This window comes from Amblyomma mixtum, chromosome 8 (assembly GCF_055824585.1).
Source record: "Amblyomma mixtum isolate Tamu chromosome 8, ASM5582458v1, whole genome shotgun sequence".
Taxonomy (NCBI): domain Eukaryota; kingdom Metazoa; phylum Arthropoda; class Arachnida; order Ixodida; family Ixodidae; genus Amblyomma; species Amblyomma mixtum.
The window spans coordinates 7,669,266-7,695,184 of NC_143019.1; the positions used below are offsets into that span (position 1 = coordinate 7,669,266).

Consider the following 25,919-nt stretch of genomic DNA (forward strand, 5'->3'; position numbering starts at 1 on the left):
GTCTGCCACGGGAGACGGCGACAGCGTGCGGTCGCCACCGCTTGCAGCGCTGGCCGGGCCCAGAAGACCTCTCGACTCGCTCAACGACAATCCGCGTAGCAGTCTTGATGGCATTTACATCACTACTTCAATCCTTCATGGGGGAGCCAATTACCGCTCCCATCCAGCCGGCGCAGTATCCACGCGTAATGGTTGGCCGCATACAGACCGAGAAGGAAACAGGTTTTCCACACGCCAAGCAGCAGAACCAGATGAGGACTCAAGGATCAGAACACCCCAAGGACGACCCAATGTCTTCAATAGATCCTTCGGACTTACTGAGGATGAAGTTGTCTCTGGGTACAGAGTCGAATGAAACCAGCAACGGCCCGCGCAGAGGGAGAAAAATAAAAATAGCGGGCAGGACCTGCTCACAGACGTTTCGATTCTTTTTGTAGCGAAAGCTACACTAAGCGCATTTCGCGGAGCCTGGCAAAGGCCACTACTGCGCATGCGCCGTTACCATGGCAACCAGTTGCATTGGAGCCACACATAGAGGAAGGAAAGAACTTTTCCTCCCTCCATGGAGCCACAGATGCCCGCCGTGCGCTGTCGCTCCGCTGCACTGCGCATGCGCAGAGGCACTCTGCGCAGCTGGGATATAAGTCGGAAGCGATGCGCTCGCTCCTCAGATGTGCACCATGGGAGAAGGAGAGCGGTCGTGCTCGTCACGGCAGCAGTACAGGCTGCATGAAATTCAGTCTTCCGGTCCAGAAGTCGTCGCATGGTACAAGGTCGGCCGACAGCGTGAAAGCGAGGCGAGAAAGTCTAAGCGGGCGTCCGAGACACCTGAAGAATGAGAGGATCGTCTTGCGAAGAGACGCCACCAAGCTGCTGAACGACGACATGTCGCTACCGAAATGCAAGCAGACGGAACTGCTTCGCTATGTACGTCCTGGCCCAGCTAAGCCAAGCCACCGCCAATTTTTTAGAATTCTACTGCCACCGGCCAACCCCCACAGTGGTTATGTGTGATCTCCTGCCGATTACAGGCCGGAACTATGCTCCACCTATGAATACGTCATCCCTTTGTTACAGCTCTTGGCCGCTCACTCCCGTCACAAAACGCCGCCTCAAGCTGACCGTGACCACTGCCTTCTTCGTGTACGAATATCATTACGGTTTTTGGCGAGTGAATGAAAGCCCAACGCGAACGGACCTCACGCGGGCCACACGTCACGTGTCAAAATTTGCGGGAGAGAGCGGCACGGAACAGTCATTGCAAGGAGTGGGAATTTAAAAAAAATATATTTGTAAGTTACTGGCTTGTATTTGAGGTCTTGTATGAGCGGCATGAACGCCTACTAACCTTTACTCTACCGAATGCACGCTTTCGTAGCCATTTTCAAAACCGTTTCATGGACCTTTCAACTTAGTCAACAACAGTTTAGAGAAGCATTGTTATATATTAATACGCATTTGATCGTTTTATTATTCACTTATAATACAGGTGCCCCTGCAGCAACAGAGCCCCGAGTGAGTCTACAACGGACAGCAAGCAGCAGGCTTAAAATTCCCATGTGTCCAGCCACCGCAGTCCGTGCATTGTGCTGTTCTCGTGAATCGATATGGATCCGTCCATACCATAGGCAAGAGGTGCAAACAGGTAAAAGCTGCGAATGGAAAAGAGAAAAAATGAATCATCACGGCAGGTGGCACAAACTTGAAGAATTTTAAAGAGGGACACAAAGAATTAGGGCTTCAGATCACTTTTTTATTAAATCAAGCATCATCCCGTTGGTAGTCTCAAAGGGTATATGTCACTAAAAAAATTACAGGTTCCACAAAAAATGTATGCTACAAGAAGTGTCCTAGGCTAATTAGATATTTGTCACTAAGGGCTCGAAGAGTGCACCATCCCCTTACTTTCGTATCTGAATAAAACTTTCCAGAACGGCTCAATGTTGCAGAAGTTTGGCTTCTCATGCCACAGTCACAGGACTGAACCCAGCCGAGATGGGGAAAGCAAAAGTCCACCCCATTCGTTGTGCACTGTCAGTGCATGCTAAAATTAACCTGGAGCGTGAGTCCACTACAATACAATCTTGATGTACGAACCTCATGGGGTTGCGAAAAATATTCGTATTAACTGATATTTGTATGATTTGAAAGTAAACAAAATCTCCATGCACAAGCAAGAGCAATACACTCATGCAAATCTGTTTACAGCTGGCGGGATTTATATAAGGTCATATGCCACTGCTTGAGGTGTGTACCATGCGACTAGCGACTACAGCGTCAGCGATGTGTGAGCAGTGTTTAAGGTGCATTCCCACCTGCGAGTTGTGAACATGGCGTGACTTATTTAATTTAGCCGATTCGTTACGGTTCCTCCCAGCTTTCCTAGGACACTTCACCTTGTATTTAGAGTTACCTTTTTTTTTTGTGTACGCAATGAGTACAGCGACAAACTTTTACTCGGCAGTATATGGTAATCGCAAAGTTTGTCCAATATGGCAGCACATCCCCGCAACAAAATTTTGCCTGGGTCCCGTTATTTCGAAAACCCAGTTCATTCAACTATTTCTCATGGTCCAAGTCACTTCAAATTGATGAGGTTTTACTGTATCCTGGAATTTGTATCTGTGTCACGATCGTATCATAGAGATTCTACTGTATGATGTCTCTCATAGCCCAGCTGTAAATACAAGGCGCTAAACCTGATGTACAATCTGTTCAAAAGAGGGAGCTCTACTCTACTTGCGTCCTTTGTTCAATTACTCTGCCCTGTTGTCATACTGTCTTCTTTCAGCTTGTTTTTAAAAACCCTGATAAAAGCATTTTTGGGTACTTTTTCACCTGTTCTATGAACTATTACTGTCTCGCAGCAAATTAAAATGGCATGATGAAAGATTGCATTGTGATAAATACACAGGAGTAAACCCTGCTGGTGGATACTTTTTCAATTCTTATAGGAGGTATTCAGATGACGTCATCCGCAAGGGGCGCTAGCGGCCGGCGCGGCATTCGCCATGTTGGTGGTCGCGCGCGCGGCCGCCGCAGCCAGCCGCAGCGTTAAATAGCCGGTGATGTGTGAAATGTGCGTGTATTTCGCGTCTCGCCATAGATAATTACTGTCCGGCCCGTAACACCGCGTTACTGAGAGGGTGTTCCGGGAACTGCGCGAAGCAGAAAAGATCGGCCACGCTTAAAAGGTCGACCCCCCATAGGAATGCGGAGGCGCCGGCATGGTGTGCGACGTACAGGACTACTGCCGCGCATTGAATTCACCGGTATCGAGGCCCACCTTGTGCACGGCTTAAGTTTGCTGGCAGGCTAAGGAATTAAAGGATATAGATCTGTGAGAGGGTGCAATTACTTGACCAGCGGGTGAGTCCAAGAGCCGTGCTGAGGGTGCCGACGTCCGCGGTGCCGATGGCCGAAGTGCCGTTTTTGAATAGGTGAGTAATTCGAAGGGTCTGTTCACCTAGCTGTAGCTTAACTAGTCATCTCTATCTGCTGAAAGTGACGTGTTACTACTGAATCTAGCGGAATGGCTGCTAGACGTCTTGTGCATACGTAGCAGCGCTACGTAGCTACAATCAAAACTGCAAAACATTCTCTCTGTGTCTATCGTTCGTGCTGCGAGCGCATGGCAGTATTTTTGTTTGACCGTTCTGTCGTGTAAATAAGGCAGCTATGGCACTTTGCCTTTCTGCTGAAAGACCGTCTGAGAAGCGTCAGCAGTTCGCGGACTACAGGCGCTTGAATGATCAATTTCTGCGGCGGCAGTTTTGGAATTTCGGTAATTAATCGCGCTGTTTATCCACGATGTGCCCTGCATGACTAGCTGACAGTTATCAACTGATATTAAAAGCTGCAAGTCGTGTACATTCTTGCGTGCAGCGCAACCAGCCAGTTATGCTGCCGAGTTGAGGCAGCTCGGTTATATCACGGCGCAGAAGAATTCTGCTGCAAACTTCATGCACAATACGCGCTCCACAAAGATAAGTGGTCGCTGACGTATTCAACAACGTACAAATATGTTACAGATCACTAACAGTTCAGGCCGGGTACCTCACGGCGCACCGTGACACTGCGCGAGCTGGCCTGAAACGACCGCAAACATGGCGCGCTTGCCGCGACGACGCTCGCGCCGTCTGGTAGCGCGGCCTCAGTGAATACCTCCTATAGAACAATTACTACTGTCTAGCAGCAAATTAAAATGGCATGATGAAAGATTACACAATGATAATAATACAGTTAGCAGTAAACCCTGCTGGTGAAGAAAACCCCATGATACACTAATTTTCTTCAGTAAATTTCTTCTAAACAATCAGACTTAGAAACTAATGACAGACTATTATTAACGTTTCAACAAATTTCTTTACAGATTAAAAAGACTTACATAAAAAATTTACACTAAACACAAAGAAAAGGAAAGGCCAACACTTCTGTTGCCAACAGAACCAGAGTAGACATGCTAACCTGTAGACAATGCCTCCCAGATAGAAGCCCATGATCCAGTGGTAAGCAGACAGCCTTATCTTCTCGGGTAGGAGGCTTGGCACCATGCGAAGGATGTAGTCCAGCACAACACCTGCAAGGGAGCACGTCAACTTCATCACTGACCACTTGAGAAAGGACCTCTGACAACTGAACTGAAAGCTGGGAGCTCAGAGGCTCTTTACTAATGGACATAGCAACTGGAGATAGATCAAAAGCACCTGATTTCAACATTAAAAGCACTGAAGGACACCGCCAAAGAGTAAATTATTGCATATTTTCTGGTCTACAAGTCGCACCTCTCCTGCAAACTGCAGCTTTTCAGAAAAAAGAATTAGTACACACAAGTCATATCGGTGTACAAGTTGTACTTGTTCATTTTGTAGGCATTAGAAAAACGCGCTTATGATTCCTTTATTAGAGAGTGCAACGAAAACACATACTTGTGGCAAGTGCGCTGCGAAGACAATCTTCAAGCTACGGCCAGCATGCCTTTTTCTTATGGCCTGGCTATTTCGGTGGCTTCAGTGATCGAAGCACTCTTGTAGCTTTGTGCAATAATTTTTTTCCCACACGTTGAACTAAATCCTTGCTGCTGGGTTCCCATTCCCCAGTATTGCGACTCCTTTGCCTCGCAAGCGGCATCTAGTTGAGCAAAAACAAAGTATGATGTGCACTTAAACAGATGTCATGCCGAAATCGAAACTTTTGGGAATATGGCTGGACTGGATGTGGTGGCCATTGTATTCGGTCTGGTTGTGGCAAGATTGTGTTATTCTACCTATAAGACCCAATTTAGTTGCATGCTTTCTTCTTTCAACTGATGCGCGGTATCATTTGCGGCCATAGGCGAATATCACTGTGTGGGATTCGCCTATGACTGCAAAATAATTTATAGTCTAATTTCTTCTGTCATGGTGTTTCAGTTTTGTCAACCGAACGATGGCTGTGATACCTCGTCTGCTGTAATTCTAGCTCTTGAAGCAGGCTGGTTCAAATGCTGTAGTGAGTTAAAACTATACGTATCAGTGCTTACATTGCAGTTTTTTCGTGCTCTCAGGTGACCTACAGTTCAACTACACATCACAGCCATTGTTCAGTTGATGCAGTCAAAACTGAAACACTGTCAAGAAGAAATTGAATTATAGAATGTTTAGCTATAGAAAGTTTTCCACGCAAGGAAAACTTTGGTGTCTATAGTTCTTTAAGAATATCTTGATTTCTGCTCTTTTACTCATCAACTTTCTTTTTCCGTCCTTTTTTCGGCATATATGATCGCACTGTTGTACAAGATGCAGAGGTGAAAAATTCAAAAAAAAGAATGCGACACATACGGCAGAAAATATGGTAGCAGTCTGATTAGGGCTCTGCCCTTTGTAAGTCAGAACAATAGGTGCTACACATCAATATATGCTACTGTATTTATGCATTCAGCTGACGGAAAATGAAATGCGGCATTTACAAACTGTTCAAAAATTATAAAACCAATGGGCATGTGCACTATACAACAGTGGCGTGCATTCGAAAAAGGTTTTTAGTACAATATTTTCTGATGCTTGGTTTATAGGGATTTAACGTCCCAAAGCGACTCAGGCTATGAGAGACGCCGTAGTGAAGGGCTCCGGAAATTTCGACCACCTGGGGTTCTTTAACGTGCACTGACAGCGCACAGCACACGGGCCTCTAGAATTTTGCGCTCCGTCAAAATTCGACTGCCATGGCCGGGATCGAACCCGTGTCTTTCGGGCCAGCAGCCGAGCGCCGTAACCGCAGAGCCACCGCAGCCGGAATTTTCAGATGCATTTCACTGATGTAACATATACGCCTACGCACATACCACATACTCACACAGATATACACATACCTGGTACAGCAGCAGACTGACGTTTAAAATAGCCACTTTGAATGAGATATCGTTATGAGACAAAGAACAAGTGACATTACCAAGAGTGCACAAGTAGAGATTAGAGCAATAGGTAACTGTGAGTGATGTGACTTCCTCTCACCCGAGAGCATGGAGCTGAAGATGAGTGCGGGGAAGTAGTGGTGGAAGTAGAGCACCCGGCCCATCCCGTAGAAGGGCAAGTAGTGCAGAGCCCAGCCCACGACCAGCCATGCCGAGGACTGGGTCAGGCGACAGTCACGCTCTGTGAGGGAGGAGACAGCCAGTTAGGCACCCTAGCAGCATATGTCCAATACTGCAAAAGGATGGTTTCACCCCTGTCCTGTGTAGGAACGGCCTTTGCGAATACGTTTCCAATATTGGGCCAATTACCCGTGCAGCTTGGGCACAGTAATGATTTCCATGGCCTCTTGTTAAAGTTCTCAGATCTCCTTGCCACAGACCCACAGCACACAAGCAGTAAACAGTGAAGAGCCTAAGTTTCTGACGACAAATGTGCACAAAACAAAGCAACCACACACTCATGTGCAGTCTTATTTGTGGAAACAGACATCAAGCGCTTTACTGTCGCCTATCTCTTGAGGCAAGGCCATGCTGTCATCCACTTCCAGATGGCCACCACTGAGAGCCCAAGGCAGTGAACATCGTCATCAACGTCCAGAGTTTGAATCGAATTGCAGGAAAAATATATATTGAATTTTTAAATGCAGAATTTTTGCAACAATAAATACACCTCCAGCTGCCAAACGACTGGGAAAAAAATCTGCAAATATCAAGGAATCTAATGTTTATAAGCAGAAAACGTGGATGCCCTCATCGCCCATTCAACAGAAATGAGAAGCATGTGACACGCCTCGTGACCAACCTTGTGCCTCTGAGCTGCCCAGGTAGCCCCGCTTGTGCCTGATCAGTACGCAGACCTGGATGGCGGCGTACAGCGCCATGCAGACCAGGTTGCCCCACCAGATTATCGGGTTGCCCAGCAGGTAGATGCGGTACTGGACGCCCGAGAAGAACTGGCCCTGCAAGCGGATGAACACGGAACCGCCCGGTCAAGCTTCGTTTGTATACTTGCACAGTTTCAGCCTGTTTCCCTTGAAATCATGCGTGAGAAGCCACAGTCATGCTGCTATACTATGATGTCAACTGCCAAAGAAGTTAGATACTATATGGCACATGGCAATGCAACACGTGAATGCGGTTCCTGCTATGCAAATGTGCAATCACAGCTGTACCCACTGAAGTCATATCCTGGTTGTCACAAAGCAATGCAATCATGTTGCTACGATGCCAGGCAAGCAACTGCAAAGTGAAACACAGAAAAACAGCAGTGCTATATACGTAAGCAGTTCAACTATATGGTCACGTTGTGCCCCCATTAGAGCACTTCATCCTTTAGAGCCATGTATTCAGTTTGTTTCAACTACTTTGTTACCCTGCCAATGCCTTTTGAAGTCATGAACAATGCATAATAAGAAATAAGTCAAATCATAGGTAGGCTGAACATTAAGTCTTTTGTTATTACTACATGTATTAGGCTCTTCAGAGATCTTTCTCTGATAATGTACCTGGACATTACCCCATCTACCAGCTTACACTACACTGCTGTGTGCCATGCTTTGTTCCCAATATGTACAGAAAGTTGCACCAAGTGCAGTTTGGAAGCTCTATAAACAACTCTAGGAACAAAGAAATTGCTATTCACTATGTTGCGTGTGGCCGCGGCGGCCGAATTTCGATGGAGGCGAAATTCTAGAGGCCCGTGTACTGTGCGATGTCAGTGCACGTTAAAGAACCCCAGGTGGTCGAAATTTCCGGAGCCCTCCACTACAGCGTCCCTCATAGCCTGAGTCGCTTTGGGACGTTAAACCCCAATAAACCAAACCAAACTATGTTGTGTGAGCTTCTATTATATTGCATTCTAAAATTAAATTTCAAACCTCAAGATTAAGACAGTAATGTGGGACAACAGAAATAGCAATAGCACAACAAACAATGCCAACCTTGTAGTTGATTGGCCACTGCCAAGGGCGCGAAGTCACTTCACCTTCCTTGGGCTTGAGCCCTGCATTACCCTGGAGGAAAAAAAAAAAAAAATGCAGGACGCTGTAAAGTACACAACCAAGTGCATTTGAATGTGGATGCACCCAGCAGATGGCATTACAGGGATGAAATAACAAAGCAAGTTACACGCAGACAACACAAATGAAGATGTACTGCATAATTCTCACTTGCTAGTCTTTTTGACCCAAAAGAAGTTCAAGCACAGGAAGCCTATAGGTCTTTAATTGGCTTCAATGATACCTGATATTATAGGACTTGGAACAACACCAAGACTGCACAAATGCTACAGTTAGAGCGAGGCGCTTGCTGTTGACTTCTGTCGTGAATTATTGCTGGCCAAGTTCAAAACATTTTCCTTCATTGCGACTCACTATCACTGAGCAGATAAATGTGAAGGTCAATTCTGATTAAAAAAGCATGAAGAGTCAGTGCAAGCAATCCATTACCAGGGAGGTACCACTAATGCAGCAAAGTGTTGTACTGAATAACAATGTCGACATGCAGAAAATGAGACAGAAACTGACGTGTGCTAAAGGCTGTCATCACAATATATTTATAGAAGAGCACAATGAGGCAGCTTACTCCTGGTACAAGTAGCGGGTGAATTATCCATTAAAATGCAAACTGTGCTGAAGAAAGTGCTCACAACAGAAGTGGCAGAGATTACACCAGCAAGTTACTGACTGAAACCAGAGACTCACCTGAAGCATGACTGCGTGGGATTCCAGGAACATCTTCAGGAATCCCGGGGCGTAAGCTTCAAAGCTTACATTTGGCACTGCAAGAGAGATGCGTTAGAAGACCTGTTCTCAAGAAAAGCTGGGCTTCCTCCACTCACAGTGTGGGTAGTGATTGTCCTCGACGTTCCACAGGGTGTTCTTGTCCCTCAGGTTGGGGTTGCACGTGACCTCCATTTGTTCGTAGCCCCTTCAGTTTTAAAAACAAAAACAAAGCGTTTCCCAGTGACTTTCAGGAAGCATTCTTTCTTTGGCTGTTAGTGAAGCTCTCCCTGCCACCATGGTGTCCGGTGAGGCATCGAACTCACCACTTGGGCAGCTGCTTGTTGTGCGAGTGTAGGGCGCAGCCGGTCAGGTAGTGGATGAGCTTGAGTTTGCTGGTGACTGTCTGCACCACCTCGCCTGGCGACCCGCCCACCACCTCAACCTTCCAGACATCGTTGGCATCACCGGTGCCATTCTTGGTTGTTGCAAAGGAAACGGCAAATCAGTTAGTACTCGCTGACAAGAAAGTTTATCTGTGCTTTTGTTTTGACAACACAGTGAACTCTTTTAGGGATAAATGCTGCTAAACTGAATCCTCAGATAAGGTGCCAAGTTCATGACCAAAGCATAGTTTTCCACTCATACGGTGCATAAGAAATGGAAGTTTCACCAATACATTCCACTCAGCCTAAGCACAACGGCTAACAAGTCTCGTCATAATGGCACAAGAGCATAAGTGAAATGGTTTGTATGAGCAGATCTTCCAGCTAGACATTAGTAATAGTGAATTGCAGGTGGCTTTGCATGCAAAGCGAAATAGGAAACAGTGTCACTAGGCATTTTCAGGCACAAATCAGGCACAGTTTTTCAAAATAAAATATGTGCGCCTAGTTGTCTGCCAATGTCGCATCTGGCTTCAGCACAACAAGCATGCCATGAACGCCACCAGGCTTAGGGACAAAGGCAAACAAGCACCAATCTTTAAAGCAGCAACAACATACTTTGCAATTTACAGTGTAATTACAATTGCAAATGCAATTACAATGAGGTGAGAAGAAGGATCGAATTGCAATAACAGTCATTACTTGAGAGCATAACAAATGAAGCAGCAGTGTGTGCAACGAATTTCATCCCTAACAAGCACCGTTCACAACAACAACAAAAAATATTTCTCTGATCTACAGCCACTCTTAACAGGCTAGGCACATCCAGATATAAGTACCATATTTGCTCGCATAATGAGCAAACTTTTTTCACAAAACAAATTTCCGAAAACCTGGGGGGCTGCATTCATTAAAAGGGGTTATCGTACATTCAGAACAAATTTCAATGATAAAAAAAAGAACAAAAGCAGGGTGGTAAGTTAAACACTAGGGGCGTGCGAATATTCGCAACTTCGAATACTTTGCTATGAATAGTACTGACAATTCGACCCAACCCACACTGCATTTTCATTATTATTTTTTTTTTTTTTGGCAAGCAATGTCTCCTTACCTCTCCATAGCAGGTGACCTGGTAGTGGCGCTTTGTGACCGGCGCCGGTTCCTTGTGCGAATGCAGGTTACGTGTTGTCCTGTGCGTAAAAAAAAAAACAAAACAAAAAAACATCGCAATAGAGAAGGACCTTGACAATGGCTCAATTACAGTGGTCTATGCATTATTAAGACAGCTTGCACCCTGGTGCCGTCAGTGTTGTCATTACTGTAGCTGTTTCCGAGCACCAGGACCACTGAACTATAGTTACCTTTTAACTTGGTATATACTATCAAAGGTGCCTCTGCTCACTTATGGCAAATAGTGGCATTATAATGCTGGACTTGCTGTTGGTTACAAGCCCTTTCCCCAAGCAACACTCGCCACAGACACTGCTATACATACATTTGTGTGGATTACAAAAAGTACTATTGAGAAACGACTTAAACATTAGAAATCAGAAACAATGCTTTCACTAAGTCAGGCTATTCTTTGCTCTGTCGGTGAAATATCAAAAGTGAAAAACTAATAGTAATTTAGTTTGCTGTTACTGTTGTGGATACCTCATAATAACCATTAGATCACAAGAAAATGAATGCGAAAAAACACTGATAAGAATTCAAAGTAAAATAAAAGCACAACAACTGCGGACGCTTCACGTACAATGAACAAAAAGGGGTCAATAACAGCAAATGCAAACCCAACTCCCAAGTTTCTCACACATGCGCTACTTATGCAAAGAGAACAAATTAGCAGATGCAATGCCTCTGTCCGAACACACTGTCAGGAGTCTGCCCCTAAAATGATTATTACGGTCATCACCGAGGGAATTCAAACTCGAAATCCTGCACAAACACATGAATTTTCGCCAATTTTATATGGTTAGAGGGATAACAATGAGAGGTAGCAAAAGAGCCAAGAACAAGGACTCCGCCTCAGGGCAGGACTCACACAATGTGTTCAAGGCGGACCATGTCACCGTTCCGGACCAGCTCAACTGTTTTGTTCTTGAGGTCCGGCTCCTGGTCATACTTCTTGATGATCCAGTTGTTGTTGTCATCCTTGTGTGAATAGGTCGTTACCTGGAGCAAAAAAATGCCAAGAGGAAAGACTGATTGATGCATTTCCAATTTCAATCAAACACACACACACACATCTTGCAGACTACTTCAAGCGTCCAATTTCAAACGTAAGAAATGTGCATCCCACGCACCTCCTATATATTCCTTACCTGCTGTTGCCGCGCTCCCAGCCCCTCAGGATAGAGGTGCCAGTGTGAGTGGAGGTAGGCGCCCCCCGTACGGTGGTTCTTCAGCGTGATCTGAGCACCGTACGCCACCTCTGCAAACAGCAATATAAGCGACAGATGAGAAGAACGCTACACTCGACACCTACCACTGTCAGCACTTTTCTGGAAGTTATGAAGCCACAGTTGTCTAGGTAACCCGAGCAGCAGAGGTAATGGCCCAATATTGGTAATGGATGGTTTCACCCTGGTCCTATGTATGAACGGGCTTCGCCAATACATTCCAATATTGGGCCAATTACACCTGTCCTGCTGGGAAAATTCACTATGGCTTCAAGACATGAATCGAAGCTCAAAGCAACATTTGTTTATCCATATCACCACACAAACATTGTCACTGCTTCTGTTTCTGCCCAAGATATGGTCGCAATGTCAGGCTCTTCAAGCATCCAACTACTGCCAGGATTTTCTCAGGCCGATGCGATACCCACTCACCTCTCGGCATGCTGGCCATGTATAGGGAGTTTCCCTTGAGCCGAGACTGGAACTCTGAACTGAAGAAGCCGTCTCCACTGCCACTGCAATGCACGAGAGCTAATCTGAATGTTTTTTGTTTGTTTTGTGCGGCTATAACATGCAGCTATTGGCTCCTTTTCTACATCACCAGGAACAACTGCTCAAATGCATTAAAACGGGACAGGTAATTGAGCACTTCTACTACCCACGAAATTGCACTAACCACAGACACTTGTTTAATGACCAGAGAAGACAGCAGGATATGCACTAAAACACAACAGGACATTGAGCACTTCTACTACCCAGGAAATTCCACCAGCCACAGACACTTGTTAATGACCAGAGAAGACATAGCGGAGTAACTCTTTGCCAGCACAAAGCTAACTGCGAATGAGACCATTTACATTTCACAGTACGGAAGGGTTGTCAATCAGCAATAAAAAAAAAATTCTCTCAGACTGTAACATGAAAGAATAAATAAAATGTGTGATCATGCTGATTGATAAAAAAAACTACACTGCCACCCACTAGGAGGAACAATAAAAACTGCCGAAATACAAGAAAACACAACATGCTGCTTGCCCATGATGCTTCCATAAAAAAAAAAGCCTTTTCCCTCTAGTGATCCAATTCAAGACGCACTACCGGGAGCAGAAAATATAGAACACCGTCAACTTACATCGTCGAGCATAACTTACCAGGAGTTTTATCTTCGAAGTGTTCCCTAAGCAACATATATAAAGAGTAAGGTTAAAGCCGACCCTATACAACTATGCAGCTTGCTCTGAACTTAGATTAATTTCTGCACAACTGCTGCGACACTTAGCACGCACAAAACCAAAGAAATCTGACTGCAGGTATTGAGTAGAGAAGCGCCGAGGATTCCAACATAACCAAACTGATACTTTAAGCCAAATGAACGTAAGAGGTCCGGCAAAACCACATTCCTGATGCATCCATAATACTGTCGCATCTGTTGCTTCTGTTCTTTAGCGCGCTGTCTGTTTCTTTCTGAGCCCTCAGCTCTATAGACGGCTTGAAGAGGTTGAGACCGCATTAAAACCATTATTTTTAATTTCTTTTTTTTTTTTCATTTTCATGAGGTCTCAAACACCTCCCCTTCAGGTTATAATAGTGGCTGCGTTACACTCGTGCAAATACAGTAGTAGCTGCTTCAGCTTGTAAACAGCAGTAAAAACATAACACAGTCCTGATCCAATTAATATATTTTGCAGAGCAAGAACAAAGGTCACCTATCTGTTCCACTTAGAACAATGGAAGCAAGTGCATATATTGCGCAAGAATTACTTGGCAAAGCATCAGAACTGCACTGTTACAACTTAAGGCAGCACTCGGCTGCATGTCAGACTGTTCTCCTTGTGCCATGCTACTGTGTTACTTGTATTTGCATATCTTGCGGATCTCCACTGCTACCTGAGAGAACTCCTGAAAATGTAATGCGCACTAGACTGAAAGAAATCCAACTAATCCAACCTTATTTTCACACATCCTTTTGTCCAAAAGCGCCCATCAAAACAGGTATCAAGTGTTGTAAATGGTTCACATTTGTCCCCGTCATCAATTTCAAACCTTGCTAAAATGTGCGCATCCGCGGGAGACGTTGCACGCGTCACCGTGCTCACCTTTTGTAGAGGACCTGCAGGTGTATGTAGAAGTAGAGCATGTACAGGCACACAGGGAGCACGATGAGGCACAGGGCCCGGCTCACAAAGTGCTTCCCCACCAGCAGCTGCAAGAGAAAATGCCAGGGAAAGGGGGAAAAAAAAGGCACCAAGGGCACAGTAACAAAATTTCCAAGTTGCTAAAAGTACTGCGCATAGACGCAGTCAAGACCCGGATAGCTATCTCACTCCGAACTTAACTTATTCTGTCATCTTTAAAGGTGCACTGAAGAGGAATCTGAACTTGTCTTTTTGCCGCGGGAACTCGATCTACACGTTCCGAGCTTTCTTAGAAACTGCGATTTACTGCCCTGTGTGGCCGATTTCCCCAATTAAATCGAATTAACGTCCGGCTCCCGCCCTTTTTTTTTTTAATTCTGCCTCGTACGGTGGGCGGAGTCGACCAACGTGTGGAGTGCCTTTCACCCAGTCCCGTGGCTGCTTGCCGCTCTGTCATCGGCGGAGTAATACGTAGTAGTCCGTAGTAGCAAATAGTCCGCGCGTATTTTTATTTCTTCGGGCTTATTTTGCGGCTATATTATCTGCGAATGAAACTATTTATTCATGGAAACCTAAAAAACAAAATAAAGCGAAAGCAAAGCCTCCATGGGACTGGGTGAAAGGTGCTCCACGCGTTGGTCGACTCCGCCCACCGTACGAGGCAGAATTAAAAAAAAAAGGCGGGAGCCGGACGTTAATTCATTTTAATTGGGGAAATCGGCCACACAGGGCAATAAGGCAATGTTTCTAAGAATGCTAGGAACGTGTGGATCGAGTTCCCGCGGCAAAAAGACATGTTCAGAATCCTCTTCAGTGCACCTTTAACTCTAACTCGTGTACATCCCCCTTTATTGATCGTCTTCACCAACACTCACTACTGGGTCACTAAAAACGTCCTCACTGAAATCGGCAAATTTAAGAGGTACACACAGACATGTATACACCTATTCCTGTGGACACCTTTGATACTAGAGGACAAAATTTCAGAAGGGACATCCTGACAGTACTGGCCCTTAGAAGTCACAAAGAAGTTGGCTCCATTCTTGACTATCAACTACTACTAGGATGACGAGCAACAACACAAAATTTGGCTGACCAGACACACACAAGAAAAAGCTTTTCGATAATTTTTATACCTCCTTGATATCAACTTCTCAGACTTATCTGACGTTCCTGATGCATGTATAGCATGGTCCAATGTGAGTGTGAAGTTAATTAGTTTGCAAGAAACAGTTGAACAAATTAAGCCTTTTGTGCCTGTGTTCCCCAAAAGTAAATTTCGAACAGAATAAAACAATAAGCCTTCAAGCAACTTTTCAATACTGCAAAGAAACCAGTAACAATGGCTTGAGGTGGCTTGTTCAGGGCCTAGTCTGAGCATGGTCAAAAAATGTCCCTGTAGTCCAAAGAGGAGACACCAACATGACAACAGCTGACAGAAAACTGTTCCTGTGAACATCCTTTTTTTTTTTCAGTTCTTTTTTTCTTTGCCCCATATAATCTCTGGAAATGTAAATAAGCATTCCCCATGGCAGATTACAACTGCACCCTATACTTCTTACAGATGCCCTAAGCCCAGACTGTGTCTGAAGTGAGCAGCAATGTACTGCCGAATACTTCGGCAAGGCAAAGACTTGAATGCACTTCAGAAAGCAAGGCGCAACCTTTCCCAGTTAGTACAAAAAAGAAAAGTCAGTAAAACAATAGGCACCAGAAAACTAAAATTATTAAAACATTAATTAATTAATTAATTAATGCCTCACAAAGTCATTCCTCAGCCATGCAGAGAGCTGGGAAGGCTCACCAAAGGCTTTTCCAAGTCCCCAAGGAGTGTCCACAGGTCGTAAGCCGTGTACAGGCCGACAAGGAGCACCACAAAGAGGCCCACAAATTTGACACTGGAATGGTTGAACAACAAAATAAGACAGAAGGTATGAAAAACAAAATTTCACTTTGGAGACCGAGCTGGCACTACTGACCTCTTTTAACTTGTTAGCATCAAAGTAATATTGCTTTGCAACAACACAAATGCCACTAAAAATTGCTTTTTAAAGTAAACTAATCTGGAGCTTTCAAGCAACTTTCATGCCCAAATGTTCACTGTTTGACACCGTAGTTTCACTATGGTGCAAAACTGTTTCTCAATGTTTTTTTTTTTTTTGTAGCCATTTGACTATTCGACCTTCGGATAATTCAGACCTTTCTTTGAGTCCCTTGAGGTCTTAATGTCGTTTACTCTATTGGGAAAGCAGCGCATATTACTGATAACTATTTTTCAACCACACTTGAGTAGCCATATCACCATATTTCACTCACATTTTATGTTGTACTAAAGCTTTTGGCTACATTTGCTTAAAGAAATAGATTTTAAAAATTCTAACATTTGCATGCACAGATATCCATAAAGCGAATCGGATTTAGTTTGTATCATGTTAAAATGTGCTTCTGATAATCCAAACAAAAATCTCTGGTCCCTTAAGGTCTGAATTAATGAGACTCTATTGTAAGCGATCTTGAATTAATGAGAGCCCACTGTATATATAATAATGGGACTCAAAATTGCATTACTAACCTATTGCAGTGCCTAACTGATTAGGGCACTTGGATGCTGAGCCTAAGGATGTACGTTCATTGATGGCTGTAGCGACCAAGTTCTAATGGAGGCGGAATTCAAGAAGCCCATGTAATGCACGACGTGGTAAAAATTTACGTGGAGCTCTCCACTACGTTGTCCCTCGTAGCCCCTATTAACTTTGGCAAATTAAATGCTCAAACTCTATCATCATCATCATCAGCCTGACTACTCCCATTGCAGGGCAAAGGCCTCTCTCGTGTCTCTCCAATTAACCCTGTCATTTGCCAAATGCGGCCACCATATTCCCGCAAACTTTTTAATCTCATATACACTCAAAACAATACTCACAAAGCAATTCCTAACAGCTCAGATACAAAATAATGGGATCAATACTGAATGCATTCACTGCCCTTCTGTCTTGTGAATTCTCAAACTGCCCCAGTCCGTGTGGTCTCTGTGAATATCGTTACATAGCCACACAAGGGAAGAACTCAAAAACAACATTTTCATAGTTATAGACTTCAATGGCTACACTGTGTAATGTGCGTCTCTAAGTACTAGTGGTTCAAAATAAATCGTAAAACTCACAACATGAATGCATCAACTGTCAGACAGTACGGGCAGTGCAATTTTCTTTCCATTTTTTTCTTTGGGTCTCCCACGTAACGAAAGTGAGCAGTGCCAAGTCAGTCTGAACATCAATACATTACCCACTAGCTATAACATTGCAGCTTTCATGTGACACAGAAAATATATGCTTGAATGATAACAAAAAAGACAGCCATAAAGAATACAGCAAAAAAACAGAAAGAGACACTGCAACAAGAATTGCAGTCGATTTCAAAATGAGGAGTAAGCTAGAAAGGCTTGCACAGAGTTTCTCAAAGGGCTGTCATGTGAAGACACTCAGTATCATTGTACACTTTCTTGACTGCTACACTTCTGTTACAGCATTGACAGATTATATGTTTCAGCTCAACATGCCACTAGTACAAAGTTTATTCTTCCCTGTATTTACTAACCATCTTATGGAGCCAACCAATCTTTCAGCCCGGTCAGAACTCCTCTATGAAAGCATTTTTAGGCACATTCCACCGTGGAGGCATTCCACACTGGATGGCTGCAGATAATTTTAACCACGAGGGTTCTTTATGTGCACCGAAATCTCAGTACACAGGCGATCTTGCTCTTGGCTTCATTGAAACACAGTCACTGAGGCAAATCCATACTTGTGAATTTCTGCTCTGCAGCTGAATGTCACATTCATTGAACCACTGCAGTGGGTACTGTGAACTCCATTTTTTCAAGTTGAATTTACCACTTAACTGTGTGCAATGCCACATCTGGCCACTTTGTGCTCCAAACAAGCCAAGACATCTTGTTTCTTTAAAACCATTGCAGCCACTAGCATCTTTACAGCGTCAAAGACGCGGAACGAAATCAGATAGAAGGAACTGGAACTGAACTAGACTGAATCTTGTGAAAAGAAGAAATCTGGGGGGGGCAATGGTGCGCTCACCTGATTGCACAAGACAGAAACACCCCCGAGATGACGAGCCACGTCCACCACTCCCTTGAAAACGGCCTGGAAAAGATGTGCTCAGTTAATGGCACTGGTCAGCTCAAGAGTGCCGAGACAACAAAGTACACAGTAGGGCTGCCAGATTTATTTAAAATAGATGAGAAAACATCCAACAAGCAAAAATGTTCAACCCCAGCAAGCTGACACCCTTCTGCACGTAATTTGGTTCATGCCAACTATGTATGTCTCTGAAACAGAAAAACCAGGCCTTGCAATGGCACCCTTTTCTCTCCCTATCATATTTGCCAATGAATGCAAACAGCCCCTTGGATCTGCATTCGTTTTGCAAAGCTTTATGCTGACTTATAGTTTGGCCAGTACTAGTCTTAGCCGCCGCGGTGGCTCAGTATTTATGGCACTCGGCTGCTGACCCGAAAAACTTCGGTGCGATACTGGCTGCGGAGGTCGCATTTTGATGAAGGCAAAATGCTAGAGGCCCATGTACTGTGCGACGTCAGTGCACGTTAAAAGAACCCCGGTTGGTGGTCGAAATTTCCGGAGCCCTTCACTACGGCGTCCCTCAGAGCATGAGCCGCTTTGGGACGTTAAACCCGAATAAACCATAAGCCATAAACCAGTACTCGTCTTATATGGGGCTGCCAGCCCATTATGATACCACACATAACCATCTACCATTTATAGCAAACAGCATCGTCACCAGCATTATGTTCCACATTAGCTCCACGCAATGTGGTCATGGCGGGTGCAATTATTACAGGGCCTTTTCATAGTCACTACAAATATGACCATAATAGGTTGTAATACTAGAAGGCCAATAACCTGATGGTTACTCGAGTTCACGTCCTAACCTTTTTCATAAATTTTTTCATTCTTAGTCTTCTGACAACCTGTACATTATAAAGAACTCATCCCAACCAACCCCGTCCACAGTAATACAGTGCATCCCCCACAAGCTCATACTGCGACTTTTCAGCACTGATTTTTTCCTCTGCACATGATGGACTGGAATGGCCTGCCCACCAAAGTTGCCACCACTGCAGACCCACTAACATTCAAGCGGTTCATCGAAAACCTTTCATTGTGATCTTTATTACACCTTTATTTGCCAATGAAATGTTCCCCCTCATGTAATGTTTCAGCATGAGGCCTTTAGAAAAACAAATAAATAACAAGTGACCGGCTTTTCAGCCTTTATGAATATTGCCATGAATGCATTACACTGTACACCACACAATCTGAAATTTCAGAGCTTGAGACCCAAGCGCAATGGTGGAATTCACGTTACAGACTCAATTATAGTCCCAGACATGTTGGATGAAGTTGATTAAAATAACCTCATGCTTACTTGAGGCCAATTTATTCTCCTCGCCGCTGCTAACAAGTACCTCGAACTACTTCAGGATGTCCAGCTGGCTAAAACTTGACAAATTACTTCATGAAAATTTAAAAACCGAAGCGATTTGCGAAAATGTACCTCACAATTTTACCAAATTCTTTGGGAATTTTGGTCGCAAACAATTGTGAAACTATCTATACGCAATCCACCAACAAATTCAGGACAGGAATTCAGCAGCGGGGTCCCAACAGCACAAGCTATGTTAAGGGGCAGCCAGACCTGTCCTCCTGGGCCTTGAAGACCACGATGCTCATGAAGGCACCCACAATGAAGAACATGAGAATAGGGTCCAGCAGTATGTACTGCGACAGTGTGACCAGCCCAACATCTGTCAACGAAGAAAAAGAAGAGAAGAGAAGTGTTTAAACAGGCTGTTAAGAACGCAGCTAAGAACTTCAGCTGAAACAAGGCCCACTTCAGAAGCAAGTATAAAATGATAAATCACTTTCCATACTACAAATGACATGCAAACAGCACGTGAACCTTTCCTTCACCTCCTTAACTCAGGAAAAAGAATCCAAGTAGTAAAGCATTCTAGTGAATTAAAATTTGCATCAGTGAATAAATTTGCATCAGTGCATCAGTATGCCTACCACAGGACAGATTCCAATGAAGTAATGGATATCAAGGAAGGGCACTGTAATTCCCTTTGTGCAGTACTGTGTATAAAACTAGACATGGCAGTAACTACCAGTTGCCAGAAAAAGCAATGGAGACCACAAAATAACCTTCATTTCTTCTTAACTTTTGTCTCAACCACATTTCAATGCATTCACCTGCAAGCATCAGAGTACTCATTGCATTACACAGAGGCAACATTCACAGTCATCCTATTTTTCTTCTGGCTTGCACTCCCTCGAGAAAAGTGTGCTATGATACAGAATAGGCAAATAAGTATAAAATGGATCCTAACTGACCCTCATGCACATCAGAGTGTGTTCACAGGAAGGAAGGACTCACCAAAGATCACCAACATGGACGCCAGGACAGCAGCAGGCAGGGAATGGGAAAGCTCCCAGACGATCACGAAGCAGAACGGAGGCACCATGCTCCCCAACAGGGCACAGAACTGCCAACGAAACGTGCAGGGCAGCAACACCATCACGGTTAAATTTAATTTCAATTTCAATTTCAACCATGCTTTGTGTAATATGCATGTCAAAACATATATATGTGGAAACTGTAAAAGTGCTCGCAAAAGTTTTCGGAACATTGAAATCATGAAAAACATCCATTTCCTCGCTGACTAGAAGCACAACCGGGCCCTGAGGAGTGCATTCTGTAGGTCGCACTTGGAACAACAAAGCACACATTTCACTTCATGTCTGCATGCTTGGGCTGCCCAGTAATTAGGCTTTGTTGCAATCTTCGTGTTCCGAAAACGTTTGTGGGTACATCCATCTCCAAAAGTTTACGGAAGACGATTCTATAAAAAAAATTTATTTGCATATAAGGCGAACTGCTCAATAAATTAATGATGCACTGTAAAATTCGCACAATTGCAATTAGGTTGCCTATATCTATTCTACAATGCATAAAAAAAGAGCAATACGAATAAATTTGCTGCCTAATAGAACTGCCTTCCATAAACTTCGGAGTGCGGGTGTACGCGTTTCTTTCCTGCTCTGCCAACATACAGACTCACCAAGCCAGAGAGTGACCCGGACAGAGCTCAAGTTCTGTATTTCATCCGCACTTCACCACAGACAGGTGGCATTATCATGCTTCAGCAACACCAGTGAATTCGTCTGCAATATCCTACCTTGCCAAGAGTTATGACATCTGTGGCCGTGACCAAAATGTAAGAGACATGCAGTGGTCAGCCAAAAAGCTGCAGCATTCAGCTTAATGACAGCTGACTGTCCTTGTATGCTACATTGCCAGCACATCCATTCTTTGTTTTCACTCGACATCTAACCAGATAAGCCGACTACATTCAAGTTCACTAAGCTGTCCTGTCATGAACACTGCCACCTAGATAAAAAAAAAAGATACAAAGACTTCAGTGCTTTTTATGGACATAACAGAGTGCCGCTAATCTTAGTCTGATCGAGGATGCATCTGTACGGAGGCCTCATAACTGTAGTCACATAAATTCAACAGCAGTAAGAACACTGTATCAGACACTCTGAATGACAAGTCTGCAAGCTGCGATACTTCTTATTGTACTGGGACAGGCAATTTGTTAATACTTCATTTTGTAACAGAGGGGACATCAGTTGCTCATGTTATCAGAGACGCGCTTGAAGTTGAACAATGTTTTAGAATTATTCGCACATCCTTTCTCCTCCAGCTCAGAATTAAAACCGTAGCGCTTATCATTCAAGATAACACCGTGAATACAGAGCGAATGAATAACACTTCTATCAGGCTTAATACAACAAGTGAGCACGTCCTTGGGACAACAGAAGGGCGCTGGCACAAAAACAAAGAGGCACATTAAGAACTCTCGACCCAGATCGTGTTCACACTATTTTTTGTGCCAATATTCTTTTACCAAACTAAATATCAACCTAGTCCAATAAACTGACTCAAGGTACCCTCAGTACCACTAGCTCAACAAAAAATTTAATGCAGGTGGCCAGCAGAAAAGAAAGTCCGGACTCTTGTGTGCAATACGACAATAAGCAGCCTGCTGTCAGCCTGCCCAAAGAATATCGAACAAGAGGAAAAAAACTCGTCAAACAAGAAAAATAAAGGCACCCACGAGATGCAGAACAATGAAATCGCTTGTAGAGAACATCTGCAGTCTCCATCTGCTAGCCTCTTCCACAGCTGCAATGTGTGTGGTGCAACCTATCTGAAATGTGCAAACTCCCTAGCTCTAGCTCCTGCAGTTCTACAGTCAGCACACTAATGCAACAGTAAAAGATTGAGGAGCATTGTGACGGTAATGAACAGTAGACTATTACAACCATTTGCGATTAATTTTTCACACATTGTTTGCTTTCGAATGCTTAGCTTTTTAACCAGAAGCCAGATATGAAAGAGGTGGTGCAAATGTACAGGCAGGATTAGCCTTGCAGTAGCCTGTCGGCAAATGCTCCACCTGAGTGACTGATTTAAGTGATTGTATCTTTCCATTGACCCATAAGGCCAGTGTCCTCTAAAAACTACAAGAGTGATAGTGGTTACCATGGCTTAAGCACTGTTCTGGTTCTGGTGTGATATTGCCTTAAAGCGGTGTGTTTCGCACTGTCACACTGCTGTTTGATAATCGTGGTAAGTCTGCCTGAAGGTCTCTAAGCTTATTGTAAGGTGATGTTTCATATCGTTTTCAAATGAAAGAGTTGGAAACCTGTGCTGTGTGCGGTTTTCACTTCCTACTCTTCCACTCGCATCTTTTCACACAGTTCTTTGAAGTTTCAGCAGCAGAACAATTGAGGAAAAGAAGGGCAGAGTAAGATTCGATGCTCCAGAGTTTGCGTTCTTTTTACTCTGTGCCAGCTGTGGAGATCAATAGGCGCTGACTGAGATATCACTACCTAAAGATAGACAATGGTCATTAATAAACAGCCAGTTTTATATTACAATGAAGTGAACAGAAAGAACATGCTAGCATATCTGAAAAAAACCTATACGCTACTTCCTATTTGGGAGAAAGAACAGGACAGACTGCCTGTCGAAATTTGGCAAGTAAGTTGAAAGGCACTCACAATGCGCATTCCAGAGTAGTTGTGGTCCTCGTACTTGTCCCCAGGCTTTCCAAATGGGAATGTTCCATTGTAACCCGTCAACTTGCCGGCAAGTGCAATGAGCATCTGGAACGTTGATGATGATGATGTTGCGTAACTGTGAGTTACCAATGTGGTCATGCTTGATTATGCTTGTGAACATATTATGAAAATATGCATATTCATATTTTCTTGTCAAATGTCTTTACACGAAATATTTAATTGCATGATATATAAACTAGTAATCTTGAGACTGGAAAAAAAAAGTGGCATTGAAGAAACACAACAAACCAGAACATCAGAAATGAGTGAACCTGCAACCCTTAATTAAACAAGAACTCAAAAAGATTTAATTCCACATGGTACTACATCCCACGTGGTACTACAAATAAATCTAAAGCAGATTCATTTTCTTAAAAATGCAAAACATCATTTAAATGCACTGCTGCTGTCCTTATCACAGTTATAAGCTCCTCCATTCCCCTACTTTAATCAGCCACGAGCTTATTTGCCAGCACTATGAAGAACAGGAAAGCCAAACACAACTGCCTGAATCTGAGATTTTGTGGCCTGCGAATACTGCATACCACTGAAGCAGTGCAAAACAGTTTGTGCAGCAATTTAAATTACCTCAGACCTGGTGCAGTCCGTGACAATGAAAGTGGCATTTCCTAAAAATGCAAAGCTGAAGAAGTTTGAAGTATTATGCACACCATGAACTTTATATCTTCCCTTCATGATCAAATGCAGCACACCCTGTAACTAACTGCAGGTGTGTAACAGGCTTGAAGTTTGTTGCACAATCAATATATTCTATCAGCTAAGGGTACTCAGCATTTTAGAAAAGGTTGTGACCAAATTAAATGGTACACAATAGCCATATTGGCGTGCTAGGGTGGATGCAAATGAGCAATTACTCCCTTAATTTAGTGTTCGTATGGTGAATGGAATGAGTGAACAACAAAGAATGCAAACACATCAACAAAAAAGCAATGACACTAGGAATAAAGAAGAAGTTGGGCATGGCACATCTTTCTGACGACGTGCAAACAAAATGGTAATCCCACCTTGCCCAAGGGAGGGTGGACATCGAAGAAGAATGTCCGGTTGATGTACCAGCTGCCCATCTTGCCAAAGTGGGTTTCATCCCAGCTGTAACAAGTGGAAAGATCAATACTCGAGTCACATGCTGCTCAGTGACCCTCAATAAAAACCCGTTGAAATGAGCATCACACAGGCTTCCTGGGTTCTCGATCCCCATGTTCTGTAAATGATTTTTGGTGGAAGCAAACATAATGAACTCCTCATGCATGGCATTGGCTGAGAGGTAATATCACCATGCGCTTTCACTTAAACAAACCTGCATCATCGACTGTCCAAGATTTTTTTTTTTTTCAGCTTTTGGTTTGGTTTATGGGGTTTAACGTCCCAAAGCGACTAAGGCTATAAGAGACGCCGTAGTGGAGGGCTCCGGAAATTTCGACCGCCTGGGGTTCTTTAACGTGCACTGACATCGCACAGTACACGGGCCTCTAGAATTTCTCCTCCAAAAAAATTCGACCGCCGCGGCCGGGACCGAACCCGCGTCTTTCGGGTCAGCAGCCGAGCACCATAACCACTGAGCCACCGCGGCGGCTTTTTCAGCTTTTGTATATAACCCACGTTAAATATAACCATTCAAAAACGAGTCTAGCTATCAATGCTGGTCAACAACGCGATCCTCGAACAGCAAACAGCATTTAAATCAGGCTAATTCAGTTTAAACTGGGGCCAAAAGCGGTATTCTCCGCGGGCTACAAAATAGGAATAATCTCTGAGGAACCAAAAAACGACACATGAATGCTTTCTGCTTCGCAGAGGCTACAGATAGAGATTACTTTCATTCTGTTTATTCTTTTTTTTTTTGCGATTTGGAGCGCTATTTGGAGCGCCAACGAGCGCTTCACAGTCGAAGTTGCGGCACGCCTTCATTTGAGTGACAGCACGAGCACGTGTCAATTTCCTTGACAGCCATCGCACGCGCGCCGACGCCGACTGCGTACCGCTCATGTCCATCGAGCCACCTTCAGACTTCTCAAATAATTGCGGCCGGCGTAACGACACAGGATACACTCCAAACACTTCAGAGGCGCGAACAGCGAGCAACATGGTCCTCTACGTCGTGCAGATAACTGCGAAATCATAGGCGGCGCTCACCAAACATGATCGGGCTCGGTGATCTTGTAGAGCCGCGTTGCTAGGGAAAGGCAAACGACCACGAAAAAGACAGTCCGGAGGTGGTTGCGTCCGATTTCGTCGAAGTAACCGGCAGTGGTAGAGCGAGCTCCGACGCCGCTGGGCTCGGCAGAAGCGGCGTCGGACTTGCGCTTAGCCGCTTTCGCCGTCATCGTGCGGACGTGGGCACGGTGCGACGACGCCTCCAGGTCATGACGATCCCCTCCTCAGCACGGCGAGCGCTCACATCCGGAAAAAAAAGAAACACAGGCGGCGAGCATGGAAATCATAAAACCACTAGCAGCGGTACCGCCACCGCGGACCGGTTCCACAGACTACGTCGAGTGGCGAGAGAAATGTTGTTTAGGTTTGTGGGCGCCGCCATGTTGCCAAATATGATGATGATGATGATGCTCGGTGGTGGTC

General features: G+C 44.3%; 1 protein-coding gene across 1 annotated transcript; it reads right to left on the bottom strand.

The window, feature by feature from the left end:
* Positions 1-1,451: 1,451 nt before the first annotated feature.
* On the bottom strand, positions 1,452-25,891 carry tw (Protein O-mannosyl-transferase 2). Its single transcript, XM_089556414.1, has 20 exons — positions 25,476-25,891; positions 24,347-24,431; positions 23,262-23,366; positions 20,566-20,674; positions 19,825-19,933; positions 18,186-18,251; positions 15,896-15,989; positions 14,053-14,159; positions 12,389-12,471; positions 11,879-11,988; positions 11,599-11,729; positions 10,669-10,747; positions 9,498-9,649; positions 9,291-9,379; positions 9,154-9,230; positions 8,392-8,463; positions 7,254-7,410; positions 6,492-6,632; positions 4,468-4,579; positions 1,452-1,652 (listed from the first exon to the last, which is right to left on the bottom strand). The coding sequence occupies exons 1-20, from the start codon at positions 25,664-25,666 to the stop codon at positions 1,547-1,549; spliced, it is 2,175 nt and encodes a 724-aa protein (XP_089412540.1). The 5' UTR covers positions 25,667-25,891; the 3' UTR covers positions 1,452-1,546.
* Positions 25,892-25,919: the final 28 nt, after the last annotated feature.